Source organism: Bos grunniens, chromosome 1 (genome assembly GCF_055505025.1).
Source record: "Bos grunniens cultivar Pamir isolate PY7600 chromosome 1, Bosgru_T2T1.0, whole genome shotgun sequence".
Lineage (NCBI taxonomy): Eukaryota > Metazoa > Chordata > Mammalia > Artiodactyla > Bovidae > Bos > Bos grunniens.
In genome coordinates, this window is record NC_141165.1 from 92,911,585 (window position 1) to 92,930,731 (window position 19,147).

Sequence of the window (19,147 nt, forward strand, 5' to 3'; positions counted from 1 at the left end):
TGGCAAATAGAAGGGGAAAGGGTGAAAGTTGTGACAGGTTTCCTCTTCTTGGGCTTTAAAAATCCCTGTGGATGGTGCAGTCATGAAATAAGAGGTGATTGCTTCTTGGCAGGAAAGCTATGACAAACCTAGACAGTGCTTTGAAAAGCAGAGACATAATGTCTCTGCCGATAAAGGTTTGTATAGTCAAGGCTTATTTATGGTCTTCCCAGTGGTCATGTACGGTTGTGAGAGCTGGACAGTAAAGAAGACAGACCACCAAAGAATTGATGCCTTCAAACTGTGGTGCTGGAGAAGACTTCTGAAAGTCCCTTGAACAGCAAGGGGATCAAACCAGTCAATCTTAGGTGAAATCAACCCTGGATATTCCTTGGAAGGACTGATGATGAAGCTGAAGCTCCAGTATTTTGGTCATCTGATGAGAACAGCTGACTCATTGGACAAGTCCCTGATGCTGGGAAAGACTGAGGACAGAAGGAGAAGAGGGCATCAGAGGATGAGATGGATGGATGGCATCACCTATGCAATGGACATGAACTTGGGCAAACTTTGGGAGATGGTGACGGACAGGGAGGCCTGGTACGCTGCAATCCATGGGGTCACAAAGAGTCAGGCATGACTGGGCGACTGAACAACAGCAACTCTGCATATAGGCACTTCCCAGGTGGCGCTAATGATAAAGAACCCGCCTGCCAATGTAGGAAACTTAAGAGATGCAGGTTTGATCCCTGGGTGAGGACAATCCCCTGGAGGGCATGGCAACCCACTCCAGTATTCTTGCCTGGAGAGTCCCCATGGACAGTGGAGCTGACAGGCTACAGTTAATAGGGTTGCAAAGAGTTGGACATGAGTGAAGTGACTTAGCACCCATGCACACTGCATATAAGTTAAATAAGCAAGGTGACAATATAGAGCCTTAATGAACTCCTTTCTCAATTTTGAACCAGTCTGTTGTTCCATATCTGGTTCCAACTGTTGCCTCCTGGCCTGTATACAGGTTTCTCAGGAGGCAGGTAACATGGTCTTGTATTTCCATCTCTTTCAGAATTTTCCAGTTTGTTGTAATCCACACAGTCAAAGGGTTTAGCGTAGCAAATGAAACAGAAATAGATGCTTTTCTGGAATTCCCTTGCTTTTTCTATGATCCAGCGGATGTTGGCAATTTGATCTCTGGTTCATCTGCCTTTTCTAAATCCACCTTGTACATATGTAAGTTCTAGGTTCAGGTACTGTTGAAGCCTAGTTTGAAGGATTTTAAGTATTATCTTGCTAGCATGTGCAATAAGTGCAATTGTATGGTAGTTTGAACATTCTTCAGCATTGTCCTTCTTTGGGATTGGAATGAAAATTGACCTTTTCCAGTCCTGTGGCCACTGCTGAGTTTTCCAAATTTGCTGGCATATTGAGTGTAGCACTTTAATGGCATCATCTTTTAGGATTTGAAATAGCTCAGTTGGGATTCCATCACCTCCAGTAGCTTTGTTCATAGTAATGCTTCCTACAGCCCACTTGACTTCACATTCCAGGATGTCTGGCTCTAGGTGAGTGACCACACTATCATGGTTATTTGGGTCATTAAGACCTTTTTTAGTACAGTTCTTCTGTGTATTCTTGCCACTTCTTAATCTCTTCTGCTTCTCTCAGGTCCTTGCCATTTCTGTCCTTCACTGTGCCCATTCTTGCATGAGATGTTCCCTTGGTATCTCAAATTTTCTTAAAGAGATCTCTAAAAGAATTCCTTAGAAGAAATGGAGTAGCCTTCATAGTCTACAAGAGTCCAAAAATGCAGTACTTGGGTGCAATCTCAAAAATTACAGAATGATCTTGGTTCATTTCCAAGGCAAATCATTCAACATCACAGTAGTCCAAATCTATGCCCCAATCTCTGATGCCAAAAAACCTGAAGTTAAACGGTTTTATGAAGACCGACAAGATCTTCTAGAACTAACACCAAAAAACAATGTCCTTTTCATCATAGAGGACTGGAATGCAAAAGCAGGAAATCAAACCTGGAGTAACAGGCAAGTTTGGCCTTGGAGTACAAAATGAAGCAACACAAAGGTTAAGAGTTTTGTCAAGAGAATACACTGGTCACAGCATACACCCTCTTCTAACAATACAAGAGATGACTCCACACATGGGCATAACAAGATGGTCAATACTGAAATCAGATTGATTATATTTTCTTCAGCTGAAGATAGAGAAGCTCTATACAGTCAGCAAAAATAAGACCTGGAGCTGACTGTGGCTCAGATTATCAGCTCCTTATTGCAAAATTCAGGCTTAAATTGAAGAAAGTAGAGAAAACCACTAGGTCATTCAGGTACGACCTAAATCAACTCCCTTACAGTTATACAGTGGAAATGACAGATTCGAGGGATTAGATCTGATAGACACAGTGCGTGAAGAACTATGGATGGAGGTTGGTAACACAGTATAGGAGGGCAGTGACCAAAATCGTCTCTGAGAAAAACAAACGGCAAGAAGGCAACAACGTGGTTGTCAGAAGAAGCCTTACAAATAGCTGAGAAAAGAAGAGAAGCGAGAAGCAAAGGAGAAAAGGAAAGTATACCCAACGGAATGCAGAGTTCCAGAGAATAGGAAGGCGAGATAAGGAAGCCTTCTTAAGTGAACAACGCAAAGAAACAGGAAAATAATAGACTGGGAAAGACTAGAAGATCTCCTCCTTTGTGGGTCCTCCAGGTCGCTGCACTCTCGTCTCACTTCTCTGCTCTTGGACCAAAGAGACGTCCTCACAATAATACCTTCATTTTGACTCTTCTGCACAGCGCCTTTAAAACAAACAAAAAAAATCTCTCCTTTCCCCTCTCTTCCCCCAATTGTGGAAGAGAGGCAGGACTTCCGGTTCTCTTCAGAGCGACTGCCGGAAGTGAATGCGCGCAAATCGGCTTCGCCAAGTCTGGAGAGTTCAGGCTGTCTGTGCTAGTTGCTGTTTGGGGGCACGAAAAATGCCCGGTCTGGCGGCCACAAGCCCTGCCCCATCTGAGTCGCAGGAGAAGAAGCCGCTGAAGCCCTGCTGCGCCTGCCCGGAGACCAAGAAGGCGCGCGATGCGTGGTTAGTGCGCAGTCGGGGATGGGGCGGCCAGAGGCTCCGTGTCTAGCGTTCAGGCATTTCTGCCCTGCCTGGGGCTGGTGTTGGTCCTCGCTTAGGCGTGTGGTGCTCTTGAAGATTATAAAGTCCAATAGGCTTCGCTGTTGGCTGTCTGTAGACTGAGCCCTTACCCTTTAGCTCACCCTTGGGAAACAGATGAAGGGATTGGAAAGAGGTCAGATTGACTCGAGTTTGCTTCGTCCACTCATTCCTTCCTACAAAGGGTTTCTGAACGTGGAAATGTTACGGGTCAAGCACTGCCTTAGGTTCAAAAACGTAGAAATGGGTAAAGATGCTGCTTGATTTAAAGAAACTTAAAGTTAATGGAGCATTAAAGTTAATGATTGCTGTGTGAGGTTTGGCAGTATCAAAGAGTACAATTTCTGGTGATTTCTCCCAAAATTTAGACATAGTAAGACACAGGGTACATTTCTTAACACTACAGAAAACCCCCTTATCCCCACCTCTTTTAGCTAGATGATTTAAAAATCAACCAGGCTATGACATAAATGACATTACAGTATTCAGAATAGTACAACTAGATTACCATCAACTCTCATTCTTGTTTTTATTGTATACAGCCTCTATTGTGGAACAAATATCTGAAGCAATCTTCAGATAATGTGAGTGTTACACCTCTCCCTCTAGTCCCTTTTTGTCCTCACATAGAAAGTAAAGAGAGCAAAAGTGACATTAACACTCAAGGATTTTGCAAGTAATACTGTGAAGGGAGAATTGAAGACTACAGTGGGATACTGTGCTTCCACAGTTAAAAACAGTAGGTGCTTATTGAACCTTCAGATAGTATTACATCATGATTAAGAGCCTGGGATCCAGTTTCAGTTTGAGTCCTGGTTCACCAACCAGCTTTGTGACCTTGAGCAAATTAACATCTCTGCCTCATGTCTGTAAAACAGGCCTAAGGTTTCTGCCTTCAGGATTACTGTGCTCTAAGTCATATTTGGTGCCTAGCACAGTATTTTCAGTATTTAATAAGTGATCAGGGTGAGCTAGCTATTATTTTCATAAGGATCTTGCTATCCCATGCAGACAGCCATTAAAGCTAGTGAAAGATAGGTTGTATTTAGAAGGAAGGAGAACCTACCTTTTTTAAAGATAACTTCTGCATCAGTTACCTTTGACCCCTATGGCGGCTCCCCAGATACCTAGAGTCAGAAGTCAGTTTTTTCATATAATTGATTTTTTTCGTGGTCCCAGTCTTTACTTTGTAATTTTACAAGTGAAAAGTTCTTTGATCATCATGAGTGGGGCTCCTCAGGCCGCCCTTGGCAGCCAGATGTTTTTTGCTGTTTGTGTTCGGTGTCTTGTGGCTAGAAGTAAATTTATTTAGAGGTATTTGAATGTAGAGCGGAATAAAAAATGTAATTCCTCTGTGATAGGCAAAAAATTAAGCTCTTCTTTCTGTATATTTGTTAACTTTTTACTCAGTTTATTTCATTACAGAGCAGTATTATTCCTTGGATATTGCCTAGGGTCAATATTTAATATGCATAATTATTTCTTCTAATCAGATTCCTCTACCCCCCAAAACTAGTTATCTGTGGAACATTTTCATGGGCAAGGAAGTATAACAAGAGCCAGGAAAAACAAATTTGGTATAAAACCATTTGGTATAATACCATTTTTAAAACTCCAGCTGTATCCTGTCAGATCCGTGTTCTGCCTCACTCCTCATCACTTAGCTTACTTACCACTAAGTGTGCTTAATGCCTACTTTATTAACAAGTACATTTTGATTTATAGCATAATTGAGAAAGGAGAAGAGCAATGTGGACACCTAATTGAAGCCCACAAGGAGTGCATGAGAGCCCTGGGATTTAAGATATGAAATGGTGAGCATGGTACTTTCTTATTTGGAAGGTAATACATAGGCTGACTGCTTCCAATTTGTGTATTGCTTTACAGGTTTAGCAATCATTCGGCAGCATTCTTGGGGCTTCCCTCATAATTCAGTGGGTAAAGAATCTGCCTGCAATGCAGGAGACCCAGGTTCAATTCCTGGGTCAGGAACCTCCTCTGGAGAAGGAAATGGCAACCTACTCTGGTATTCTCACCTGGAGAATCCCATGGACAAAGGAGCCTGGCGGGCTACAGTCCATGGGCTCGCAAGAGTCAGACACGACTTAGCAACTAAACTACCACTTGTCTGAAAGGTAGCTCACCTGGTTAATCTAACATGCCTAAGGATAACTAGAAAAATAGCTTTTCAGTTTCTAGTGTACATCTAGCATCTAATGATGCTAATAAATTGAGAAATGTGGGACTTCCCTGGTGGTCCAGTGGTTAAGACTTCCAGCTTCCACTGCAGGGTCCCTGGGCTCCACCTTTGCTTGGTCAGGATCCTGCATGCTGCATGTTGCCACCAGAAAAAAAAGAAATTGAGAGGTGTTTTATGGGTTTGGGAAGGGGAGAATTAAGCTCTCAAGTAAGGGCTTGACAAAAGCTTCTAGAGTTATGTTAGAGATACGAGAATCACTGCTTAGGAAGTTCAGAATATCCAGACAAAATTCGGTTGTCTGATTAAAAGGGAAATATTCTCTGTTTTTTGTTTCTAATCTTGTGAGTTTTTAGGAAAAGCTTTTTAAAAAAAATTAATTTATATATTATAATTGGAGGCTAATTACAATACTGTGGTGGTTTTTCCCATTCATTAACATGAATCAGCCATGGGTGTACATGTGTCTCCCTGTCCGGAACACCTCCCCGCCCCTTCCCTCCCCATCCCATCCCTCTGGGTTATCCCAGTGCACCAGCTTTGAGTGCCCTGTTTCATGCATCAAACCTGGACTGGCGATCTGTTTCACATATGGTAATATACATGTTTCAATGCTTTTCTCTCAAGTCATCCCACCCTCACCTTCTCCCACAGAGTCCAAAAGTCTGTTCTTTATATCTGTGTCTCTTTTGCTGTCTCACAGGGCCACTGTGTCCATCTTTCTAAAGTCCATATAGATGCGTTAATATACTGTATTGGTGTTTTTCTTTCTGACTTAGGAAGAGCTTTTAAGTACGGAGTAGGCCGCACATGGAAGCATTGCTTTCTGCAAAACAGAAATGGAATTGTTGCTGTTTCTTTTGTACCATGCTTTATTCTAATAAAACTAAAACCTCGTTTCTTTGTTTTTTTGGCTGTGCTGGGTCTTTGTTGCTGCATGGGCTTTTCTCTAGTTGCAGAGACTAGGGGTCTCTAGTTGGGGTATGCCAACTTCTTATTGCGGAGGCTTCTCTTGCGGAGCACAGGCTCTGGGGCACTCAGGCTTCACGTGGTCTCGGTAGTCGTGCCTTGCAGGCTCTAGAGCACTGGTTCAGTAGGCATGGTGCATGGGCAGATTTGCCACGCGGCCTGTGGGATCTTCCCAGATCAGGGTCAAACCCAAGTCTCCTGCATTGGCAGGTGGATTCTTTACCACTGAGCCACCTGGGGAAGCCCCTCTGGACATACCAAGTGTTCAATAGAAGATTCTTGATTAAATGAATGAATAAATGAGGAAACTAGGCCCATATGTATGAAGTGACTACCTCTAGGCAGGGTCAGACCTGTAACCTCTGTCTCTAGACAGATTGCCTCTGCTTGGTAAGAGGGAATAAGATCCACACCATACCACCATTTTAATAATAGCTGAGAGATAAAGCCAAAGCTACATACCACTATAAAAGTAATAGAAAGCCTGGCTTCTTTCCCTTTCACCTGTTTCCTGCCTCTTTGGAATTTTACATGTGACCAGCCTTCCTCATTGAGCTGTGAAAAAGGGGGGATAAGGAACCAGCTGATAAGAAGTATCACTATGAGGTGGAAAACAGTCTAGACTGAAAGTCCTGAGGCTTAACTTTGGTTCTCCTGTTCTTTAGCTTAGAGTGTGTTTTACTTGAACTAAATATATGTTCATTAAGATACTAATCTAATCATATCTGAGTTTTACTTTTTTGTTTATAAAAAGAGAACCATAATATATTTTGTGATTTTTATGTATGGTATTATGAACCTGTGTATACAAGGTACACATAAGTGACTTTTTAGAAATCTCATGGTGAATCATTTTGTAAAATAAGTAAATATGGTTGTGGGGAGCTTAAAAAGTATAACTTTTAAAAAATACACTATTTTTTGTGTATTTTTTGTGTATACTTATAAAAGTATAACTTGATTACTTCAAAGACATGGAATCTCAACATTTGTACATGATTTCCTTGTCCCTTTCTTTCTAGTCAGTTGTGTAAGCTTAGGGTTAAGCCTGCCTTGATAAAAAGGGTGATTTTTTTTAAACGCTAATTTTAGGAGCATCAGAAGTTTCACTTGGACTTCATGTGGATCTCAAAGGTGATACAGTTATTGCTATAAGTAGCATATATTCACAAGGACCAAAAGATATCATGGTTTTCTTTGTTATTGGGATGGAGAATGAGAGTGATTCCTATGGCTTCGTTTGTGTATAAAAGAAAATGCAAGAGCTTTGGACTTAGAAAACAGTTGAACCAGTTGTGTTAATGAGCAAGTCCTTAATTTTCTGAGCCTTAGTTTTCTTATGTGTAAAGGAGAGACAACAGTACATGACCAAACTACTTCTTAGAGTCATTGTGATAATTAAATGATATGTGTGTGAATAGGCTTTGTAAACTGTCAAAGAGAAACCAGATAGCCATATCTTGGAATTGTGGATAGCAGACATTCTATTGAGACCTGTTTAATATATGTCATGATTATGTAGTTTTGAATCCTGGTTATGAAAAGAATCTGGATTCTTTCTTAGAATTGAGAATATGTTTTTTATTTTCAGCATAATGCTACTTTTGGAAAAGGAACAGGTGTTTGGATCTACTTTGGTCCCAGGTACCCTATTTCCCTATCCCCCATGGGGAAATGGAGGGACCATGAAGTCAAAAAAAAAAAAAGACTTGCTCAAGTTAGGAATGGATAGGTGGTGGGATTAAAACTAGAATCTTGATCTTGTTTTGTTTTGGCTGCTCTGGGCCTGCTGTGTGCAGGCTTTCTCCAGTTGCTCAGAGCAGGGGCTCCTCCTCTTCATGGTGCCCGGGCTTCTCATTGTGATGGCTTCTTTTGTGAAGCACAGCTCAGTAGTTGTCACTCTGGGGCCCTAGAGCATGGGCTCAGTAGCTGTGGAGTATGGGCTTAGTTGCCCCAAGGCACGTGCAATCTTCCTGGACCAGGGATCAGATCTGTGTCCCCTGCATTGGCAGGCAGATTCTTTACCACTAGACCACCAAGGAAGTCCGAATCTAGGTCTTTTTCACTCTCCAGGTTGAGAGCACTTTATACTTCACTCCTTGCACTTAATGAGATTTTACTGCCAACATATTCGTTTTCAGGTTTACCTAAAACTTTATTTTGAATGCTAGTTACAAAGACCTTTTGTTGAAATACAGAGGTGGATATAACTCAGCAACTGGGTCAGTAACTGGGTAAAATTCAACACTACTATCTGCTCTGTTATAAGATAAACTTAACTAAATTGGTATCTCTTACACCATTAGACCACATTTTTCTGAAGACAGCTTCAAAGGAAAAATATTTTGTGATCTCAGATCTTCCCAGTAATGATCACGAAAGTTCCTTAATTCAAAAACATTAGTAGCTTTTATTTTCTAAATAAGATCTTAATTGTACCTTGAATCCAGAAAATTGAACTTAATATGAAAGTAAGTACATTCAACCAGAAGTGTACCTTATAATCATCTGAGGAGTGTTTTCCAAAATTCACAAGCTTGAGCCCTGATCTTCACCTGTTAACTGAAGCTCCTAGATAATTTTCAGGTGTTCCTCTCTAAGAACCACTGGCTTAAGCTGAAGAAGTAGTAGGGATAATACTAAATATAAATTGTCTGAAGATTTAATAGCAGCAAAAACAGACTTGAAAACTACTCCTAAGAAAAAATACGGTGTGGTTGTGGTGATTCTAGACATTTACAACTGCTTTTTTCTTTTTCTTTGGCTGCGCTAGGACTTCGTTGCTGTGTGAGGAATTTCTCTAGTTGCGGCCTGCAAGGGCTACTCGCTGGTTGGGGTACACAGGCGTCTCGTTGCGGTGGCTTCTCTTGTGGAGTACCGGTGCTAGCACACGGGTTTCAGGAGTGCAGCATACAGGTTTTAGAGTGCCGGCTCGGTAGTTTTGGTGCACAGGCTTACTTGCTCCATGGCATGTGGAATCTTCCCACACCAGGGATCCAACCCATGTCCTCTGCATTTGGCAGGTGGATTCCTATCCGCTGGGCCACCAGGGAAGTCCATGACTGCTTCTTTTACTGAAAGAGAAACTTGAGGAACCTAAAACCTGCTTAGAAATGGCGGCTGGCATCTTTCTGCCTTTAAGACCCAGCAGGCACCTAGGGAACACAGTTTGGGGGCTAAAATCTTTGAAATAAATTAAAGGACCAGCACTGAGTGGTGGTGATACTCAGTATTTAAAGTTTAATTGACCTTAATATTTGGTTAACATATGCTTAAAATATGCTGATTTCACACACACAAAACAAACTCAGGGACAACTGATGATGTCTGAAAATATGATCCTGAGAGTCAAGAAAAAGGATCATTTTTGCTATTTGAACATTTATTTCAATAGATATCTGTCTTCTGTCAAGGACTTTATACCCAGAGGCTTTCAGTGGGTAGCCCCCTTGATGATGAGTAGCTGATAGCAAAAGAGGTAACAATACTATACAGACTGCTGTCTCCTGAAATGATGAGTGACTTCATTTTTGCATACGTTTACATGTATTCTTCCTCTGAGCCTTTTAGAAAAGAGAGAATTTATATATTTATATTGTTGATAAGCCTTATCTTTTCTAAACCAAATGCAGGAATAGCTAGGTGAGGGAAGCACTTAGATTAGACTTGACAATTCGGCCAGTCCAATTACTTACCTACCTTGTTAGCATTGCTTCTCTCTTCTGGGATAGGAGTGGGGGTGGGTACAAGCTTTTTGGAGAGACACCTGCTATGACCAGCAGCCCTATCCTCTGCTGCTCTCCCTTTTTGATCTTTCCAGATTCGTTTCAAAAGTGTTACCCTTACTTTGCCCTTGGGTTTGAGTGAGTAACTTTCCACAGGAAATGCCTTGTATACAGAGCTGACTTGCCTTCCACTTCGTGGATCTTTGCCAAACATACTTGAGTCAGCAAGGAGGGGGGTGCAAGTCTCTTCTCTTGAATATCTATAAAAATAAACCTCTTTGGGGAAGATGTTTTTGAGAAAATAAATGAACGTATAGTTTTTACTTCAACAAAGACTTTAAAGATTAAACCTTGTAATGAATTAAACAGTTTCCGTGATGTTTTTAAAGTTAAGCAAAACTAAAATTGTAAAGTGTGGATCTTTTGTGACTGGTTTAGAATAATTGTGGCAGTTAGTTAATAGTCCTCGGCTGAAGCATATATTTCTAGCATCTTAATTCTTGACTCCATAGGTCTGACATGATGTTTGAAATTTTAAACTTTCTAAAATACATTTTTTATCTGCAGGTGGTCTGCTCTGGGAGTGAATAGTTCCTGAAAAATGAAGAAGATTCAGTAACTTTGGGAGTTCCTTGCTGAAAATTGATAAATAAAAAATTATTTATAATTTATTAAAAAAAAATCCCTGGTTAAAAGTCTTCAGGTGTGTTTCTTTTTATATTCCTCACATCCTCAAGTGGTATTTATTTTTCTTAAGGAATATCTATGGGTTTCTCATTTGTGGATTCAAACAAGCTTGGATCAAAAATATTGGGGGGTGGGGCGGGGGAATTCCAGAAAGTTGCAAAAAATAAAACTTGAGTTTGTCATTTTTTTCAACTATTTACATAGTATTTACAACTGTTTACATTGTATTTACAACTATTTGCACAATATTTACATTTTATTAGGTATTATAAATAATCTAGAGATGTGTATAGGAGGATGTGCTTAAGTTATATAGAAATACTACATCATTTTGTATAAGGGACTTGAGCAAACACAGGTTCTGATATCCACAGGAGGGTCCTGGAACCAATTGCCCCAGATCCTGAGGGACCGACTGTAGTATAAACAAATCTTATAACAAATTTCTTATGTTCTTGTTGTCATTCTGGGAACTTTGGATTTTTTTTTGTCAAGAGAAAGCAGATATTGATCTTACCTAACGAAATCACAAAGATTAGTTATATAGATGTATTCAATTTATAATTGATCTGGTAGTCAAACCATCTCATTCAAGGTTTTATTTTTAACTTTTTAAAAGGTAAGAATTGAACAAATCTTCAGTCTTAATATTTTAAGTCATTATTGTTCTTTAGTAATTTTCTCTTTTGTGAAAGTAACTTGTTTAGATTTTGGACCACATCAGGGTGCGTTGGCTTGAAAGATCTCAACTGTTTGGCATAATTAAGTGTACATTTTTTACATTTTAGAATAGACTAGGATCATAAGTTTAATGCCTAGGGGCCAAACAGTTATCTCTTATTAATTGTAAGTTGGCCCAGGTCAGAGGCTGGATTTTTACAAATAAGTCACTAATGAAATAGCTCAGTCCTACACTGTAGTGATACAGAATATATGTTCTATTCACTATGTTTTATAGTTCTAACATATAGAACGTAGTGAATAGAACATAAAGTGTGGATCACGATAGCAGCCCTGTGGTCCTATTAGCTGCTTTTGAGCAAATGAGGCAGTTGGTCATACTCTGTCTTTGAATTTTAAATCTTAACAAAAGATACTGTGAAAACTAATGAGAATATGTAGGGTTCATGTGTCATGATTGGAAGATTGCTTCTAAAAAGGAACTGAACTAAATTGTTCCTAAGGATCCTTTCCTAGTTAAGACATGGCTCTAGGGCTTCCCTGGCAGTCCAGTGGCTAAGACCCCACACTTCCAATGCAGGGGGTGCAGGTTCAATCTCTGGTGGAGTAACCAGAATCCCACGTGCTGTACAGCTGGGGAAAGAAAAAAGCGTAGCTTTGAAGTGACAGGCTTAAGTTCAGCAGATGGCTACATGACCTCAAACAAGTCAGCCTCTTTGGGTCTGTTTTTCTCATCTGAAAGAAAAAATTGGGGATAGTAGTAATACAATTAAAGTGGGGGTACATAAAGCATTTGGCACAATATCTAGCATTTAATGTTACTGACATTCTCTGTATTCATATTTTTACTTTAACATTCGCTTGGATATAGAGTTTTATTTAAGTGGACATTGTGTAGATTTCAGAGCAATCTTCTAGGGTGAAGAATAGATTCTTGGACTCCTAAGGGAGATGATGTGAATCAACTTCCCACCAATATAGATAGCTGGCAGATGGTTATCCATATTCTGCTTGAATATGTCTTGGAACTACAAAAAGAAAAAGAAAATTCCTAACCTTATCTCCCAATGTTAATTTTTGCTGTTCCAAATTTATCTTAACGCTTTTAATATATATTTTAAAAACAAAAAATTCAGGTCATTTTTCTATGCTACTTTTCTTTTTTTGACTGTGCCAGGTCTTGTTGCAGCACACAGGATCAAGTTCACTGACAAGAGATCAAACCCTTGTCCCCTGCGTTGGAAGCATAGAGTCGTCACCACTGGACCACCAGGAATATCCTTATGCTACATATTTGTAACGCAATCATAGTATTAACTTTTCTCCATAATGTATTTTATCACCTGTGAGTATAGTTCTACAGTATGGTTTATATTAGCTATGTACAAATCTACTCCATGGCTTACCATAATTTAAACAATTCTCTATCTGTGCATTCATTAAACAAATGTTTTCAGTTCAGTCGCTCAGTCGTGTCCGACTCTTCGTGACCCCATGAGTCGCAGCACGCCAGGCCTCCCTGTCCATCACCAACTCCCGGAGTTAACTCAGACTCACGTCCATCGAGTCAGTGATGCCATCCAGCCATCTCATCCTCTGTCGTCCCCTTCTCCTCCTGCCCTCAATCCCTCCCAGCATCAGAGTCTTTTCCAATGAGTCAACTCTTCGCGTGAGGCAGCCAAAGTACTGGAGTTTCAGCTTCAGCATCATTCCCTCCAAAGAAATCCCAGGGCTGATCTCCTTCAGAATGGACTGGTTGGATCTCCTTGCAGTCCAGGGGACTCTCAAAAGTCTTCTCCAACACCACGGTTCAAAAGCATCAATTCTTCGGTGCTCAGCCTTCTTCACAGTCCAACTCTCACATCCATACACGACCACAGGAAAAACCATAGCCTTGACTAGACGGACCTTTGTTGGCAAAGTAATGTCTCTGCTTTTGTATATGCTATCTAGGTTGGTCATAACTTTCCTTCCAAGGAGTAAGCCTCTTTTAATTTCATGGCTGCAGTCACCATCTGCAGTGATTTTGGAGCCCAAAAAAGTAAAGTCTGACACTGTTTCCACTGTTTCCCCATCTATTTCCAATGAAGTGATGGGACCGGATGACATGATCTTCATTTTCTGAATGTTGAGCTTTAAGCCAACTTTTTCACTCTCCACTTTGACTTTCATCAAGAAGCTTTTGAGTTCCTCTTCACTTTCTGCCATAAGGGTGGTATCATCTGCATATCTGAGGTTATTGATATTTCTCCCAGCAGTCTTGATTCCAGCTTGTGTTTCTTCTAGTCCAGCGTTTCTCATGATGTACTCTGCATATAATTTAAACAAATGTTTATAGAATGCCTGTTATATGTTACATACCGTTCTAGGAACTGGGTCTCAGTATTGAACAGGATACATACCAGATATCTAAATTATTTCTGATTTTAAAAATGTTTTGTTTTGTTGGTTTTGTGGAAACATAAGGAAGAAAGAAATCAGCTGAAATGCCACCAGTCTACAATAGACCACTTCTTGGTAACCTTGCCATTTATCTCTTTTTGCATGTATGCTTTTTTTTTTCCATTGGCTACTCCATTATAACACTACAATGGACGTTTCCAAAGGAAAGTACAAGTATCATTTAACCAAAGATGGGCCAGAGGCTTTGGATGAGTTCTGCCTGACTGATCTCTAGAAAGGGGGTGCTCATTTGTACCTTAGTACTGAGGGTGACCTCTTAGCAAGATTAATTTTTTCAACGTTTGTCAATTTGATATGCTTACCTGATTGGTAAAGGAATTAAACAACCCTTCTTGACATCTGCCATACTTAAAAGTACATCTCACAAGACTGCCCATCATTCCCAAGTGCTTAAGTCTCCCCAAAGATTATGTGTAGCATTTTATTACTAATAATAGTAACATGTTACCACAATAATTTGAAAAAATGAAGAACTTAGCTTCCTAATAGGTTGTCACCCTGTTCTGACATACCTCTTGGCTAAGCTCCTGCTATTCATGATACTTCCCAAATTCTCAATACAGATACATTCATGCTATTCTCTAAAATTAGTTCCCTTTGTCTAACCTTGAAACATTTGACTTGAAGGTTGATGAGAACAGGACCATATACCTGTGCAAAGTCTGCTTTAGGATAACTATACAGGTCTGATGTGAGAAGAAACTATAATCCCCATTTCACAGGTGAGTACAGGCAGTCAGGTTAAAGAAATTGTTCTGGTCAAATATTTGGTGACCTGGGATGTGAGTCTTTGTCATTAGAGTTCAAGCCCAAAAACCCAAAGTTCTTTCCTGTACCAGTTAACTAATAAAAAAAATAATGTATTCATAGTCATAAATACATTTATTCATTCAGTACATATTTAGTGAAGGCCTGTTATGTGCAAAGAACTGCCCTAAATGTTGAGTATGTGAATATGTGAATCATATGCATCCCCTGTTCTCGAAATGAGAGGATGCTTGAGTCAACATTTACTGAGGACATACTAAATGCCAACTGTATGCTAAGTAATGAACAAAGATTAGTAAGACATGGACTCTGCTCTCAAAAAGCTTGTATTCTGGTGGATATATGTATATAAGCTATAAAAATAAAAAGTTGAATATTCAGTGCTATGATAAGTATTCCAAGATGTTTTCCTAAAAAGAGTACATGTGTGAATATACCCAGTGTTTCTTTAGCTGTGATAAACTGCTAGAGGTGGTTCTGTGTTGATGATGGTGCTTTTGACAGTTAAGTTATACAAAATCTTCATCAAGGAAAATATATAACTGGAAGTCCAGGGTTAGAGCAAACTCTAGATGCAATGATATCAGAGGCTCAGTGATGCCATCCAAGAATCAAGTTATCAATATTTTTCATCTCAGGACTCTCTTCTGGGATTGATGAAGCTAATCATGTTTTATTGTTTAAGTCCAGCAGAGGAGAGAGAAACTATTCCTAAGGCATTGAAGTACCCTGCACCCCCTACATTTTTGATCTGATTGAGCCAAATTAGATTTTGTGTAAGACTCCATGGACTGTAGCCTGCCAGGCTCTCCTGTCCATGGGATTTCCCAGGCAAGAATACTGGAGTGGGTCACCATTTCCTACTCCAGGGGATCTTCCTGACCCAGGGATCAAACCCGTGTCTCTTGCATCTCCTGGCAAGGGGATTCTTTACCATCTGTGCCATCTGCAGAGAGTATAATGATAATTGTCAACAGAACGCCTTATGCTGATTGGCTTAAACCAGGATCCCCTCCTTGGATCCATGTATAGTTTAGATATCAGAACAAAACTGGAATTCTGTTATAAGGAGGAAGAGGTAAATGGTACATAGACGTTGAACAGATGACCAACTTTGCACCAAATCATCTTGTTTACTAACCACCAAATTATTCTAATGGTCAAATTGAGTTTAGAGGAGCATTTCTTCTTAGTTTACTCAAACTTTTAAGAGAAAGTTACTGATAGCACAGAACAAGTCATCTGATACTCAGTTTTCATAGAATATAGGAGATGTTTAACAACCACTGGCTGAAGAGCAGTCCTGTGGGGATCCTTGCGTGTGTGCATGCTAAGTTACTTCTGTCGTGTCCAACTCTTTGCAACCGTATGGACTGTAGCCCACCAGGCTCCTCTCCATGGGATTCTCCAGGCAAGACTACTGGAGTAGGTTGCCATGCCCTCCTCCAGGGAATCTTCCTGACCCAGGGATCGAACCCACATCTCTTATGTCTCCTGCATTGGCAGATGGGTTCTTTACCACTAGTGCCACCTGGAAAGCCCATGGAGATCTTTAGGGAGATCTGCATCTGAATGTATTCAACTGCAAGTACTAGAATACCCAACTAGAATGGCTTAAGTAATACATGTAATTTGTTTCCTGTTATAAAGTCTGGTGGTTGAAAGTTTCAGATTTGATACAATGCTCAGTGATACTTTGAAGAACCAAGATTTGTTCTATTTTTCTTCTCTCTAACCTTCTCATCCTTAGGCCTATCCTATCTCATGGCTATGGTAGCTTCAAGCATTACACCATCATATAGCTGTATTCAAGCCAGAATTAAAAGTAGCAGGTGTCCTTACTGGCTTCAGGGAAAATACTTTTCCTCGGATGCTCCCATGTACACAGTCTCGTGTCTCATTGGTCACATGCCCACTCTTAAACCAGTTGCAGTAGAGAGGAATGGGATAGTGTGCTTGGCTTTGACCAGTCTTATTTCAGGCCCTGGCAACCCAGAGAGAAGCCCACCCTTCTTCATATATTGTCCAAGAAAATCAGAGTTCCACAGACTGGGGGGAAGGGGGAAATGGGATAAGAAAGCAGTAGTGTCTGCCTGAGATCAGCTCAGCAGTATGTGTCCAAAGTCTAAAATCATGCCTGTGTTCTATTTTAATAACTATATTAGCAAAGCATTCATCTCAAACCCAATGTTTCTCAAACTATGTGAGGTGAAGGACTACAATTTTTTCCAATTCATAGGCTAATAAGTTTTCTGTCAAATTGTATAAAAATGTCTAAGTTCTCTCAATTTCTGTCCATATCTCATCATGGACCAGTAACAGCTCTCAGAGCAGCCGTGGTCTATGACCACTCTTGGAGAGGTCATTCAGCTGGCTCACTTCATAATCTGGCCCCAGCTTGCTTCTCCTGCCTCATGTCCTGTGCTCCCTTTGATTCACCTGTAACAAACTGTTCTCCATTACCAGAATACGCCATGTATTTTCATTTTACTTCTGGATTTGACTTCACATTCTGTTCTCCCTTCCTGGCAGGCCCTTCCCTAGCTGGGGGAACACCTACTGAGCGTGTTTTTAGACCGGCTTAAATGTCACCTTCCCTGTGCTGTTTTTCCTGAATTCTTTGCTCCACCCATCAGTGAGTGCTTCTTTGAACCCCATCCTGTCTCATGGCTATGGTTGCGTCAAGCATTACATATCACACTACTCAAGCCAGGATGAAAGGTAGCAGGCCTCCTTACTGTCTCCACAAAGGAGTATACTTTTCCCAGAAGCTTCCCAACACTTGTCCTCTTATGTCTCATTGGCCACATACCCAATGAGTGTATTTTGGGGGTTGTACTTTTTTCTGGATCAGTCTCCCTCACTAGACCAAAAGTTCCTTGAAGGTGATCATTGTCTTACTCATCTTCTATCCCCAGTTCCCAGCACACTTACTTTGTTCTAAGTAAATGCCTATTGAATAGAATTGATGCAAACTTCTGTGTCTTTCCTTTTATTCTCCCCAAATATTTTCTACAGTGTATTTGTGGCTTTCCATGTAAGAACATACCATTTTGATACACACTTTTTTTCTCTCTTCTTCTATCAAACCTAGTCTTAAAAATAAACAAGATACAGCTTTCCATTGTATTCCCATCAGAGGTCCCTTCCCATAGACAACACCATCACTATCACTGCGGGAGGCGGCATGTAGGGTTTATGCCACCCCAGTGGCATCCTCAAACCCCTGTAACAATGAATGAGCCTACACGTGGACATATATAAACTTCCAAAAGTAGCCAGCAAGGTGGTACAGCACAGAGAACATACAATTTAGAGTCACAGTGACCTAAGCTTTAGCCTCTTTTCACATACTATCTCTATCACCTTGGGAATGTTCCTTAACCTTATTGAGTTTATTTCTTCCATTTTTAAAAAAAAGGTATCATGGGGAGACATGAGGAAATAATACCTGCTTGCTATATGTTAATACCTTCTGCTCAGATGAACACATTTGTGAACTGACAAAGAAGCTGGGCTGAGAGCAACAGTCAGTGGGTCTCCTGTCTCTTTAAAGGGTCAGGGCCAGCCACTGGTCAGGCTGACTGAGAAAGATGACCTGCTTTGAAATTCTATCTTGGGCAGAGCCTTGGTTGCTTCTGATTTCCTTGCTCACAGCTGGCAGAGACAGCCACTTTGACAGCTCAGGGGGGTGCATGACTAAGTTGGAGGGATGAGCAACTATTGCTTGTTAAAGGGGTGGCTTGGCCAGGAGGCAGGCAGGTGACAGAAAAGCAGCATATGGAAATCCCCAACTCCACTACTCAAATGATATCACAGATCTAAATCGCTGCTGTGGGAAAGGCTAGGGGGTGGGGTGGTGGGGCAGGGTTTTGGAGGGGGAGTCCTTCTCCAGGCACTCTCTTTTTTCCTTTACCACTGATCTGCCTCAACTTTAGGAAAAAGGGAATAAGATGCACCTTTGTTTGTCAGGCGATTGTAATTAAATAAGAAAGAGAACCAGCTTTTGACATGCTGTGCATTTTTCACACCTCTCTGCCTATGAGTCTGCTGTTCTTACCAGTGGAAATCCTCTTCTCCGTCTATCTGGCTAATTCAATCCTGGCCCCCAAATTCCTTGTTAGCCCTTCTGTCTTTCTTTCTTGATGCCATCTTCCTCTTAGGCTGCCACCTCTCCTTAACTCAACTCAGTTACTGTACTTCCCACACTGAATCGCCATTGTTTTCTGAGGCAGCTCTTGCTTGATAAGAGAGCTCGCTCTTGGGAAACTTTGATTCTCTTCAATGCTCGGTTCATAGCAGGCACTCAATGTGTGTTAAGCTGAAAATTTCTACTCCTCAGCATATCTGACAATTCCTAACTTCTCACTAATTTTAGTTAGGTTACCAGCAGTATAATAAAGGCCTCTATGGAGGGAATGCTTGAATAATTCTAGAAGGTTACCAGGTGCCCCTCCACTTCCTCCATCCCTGCCCGCAGACCTCAGGGGCTATAGGAGTAACGGT

At 40.8% G+C, this 19,147-nt stretch overlaps 1 protein-coding gene across 1 annotated transcript; it reads left to right on the forward strand.

The window, feature by feature from the left end:
* The first annotated feature begins 2,388 nt into the window (after positions 1-2,388).
* COX17 (cytochrome c oxidase copper chaperone COX17) lies at positions 2,389-10,737 on the forward strand. The gene is made up of 3 exons (XM_086404370.1): positions 2,389-3,076; positions 4,877-4,965; positions 10,610-10,737. The coding sequence occupies exons 1-2, from the start codon at positions 2,895-2,897 to the stop codon at positions 4,959-4,961; spliced, it is 267 nt and encodes an 88-aa protein (XP_086260496.1). The 5' UTR covers positions 2,389-2,894; the 3' UTR covers positions 4,962-4,965; positions 10,610-10,737.
* Positions 10,738-19,147: the final 8,410 nt, after the last annotated feature.

Coding starts and splice junctions, on each gene's coding strand:
- COX17 (XM_086404370.1), top strand. CDS start 2,895: ATGCGCGCAAATCGGCTTCGCCAAGTCTGGAGAGTTCAGGCTGTCTGT. Junction 3,077..4,876: donor AAGAAGGCGCGCGATGCGTG/GTTAGTGCGCAG, acceptor TTTGATTTATAG/CATAATTGAGAAAGGAGAAG.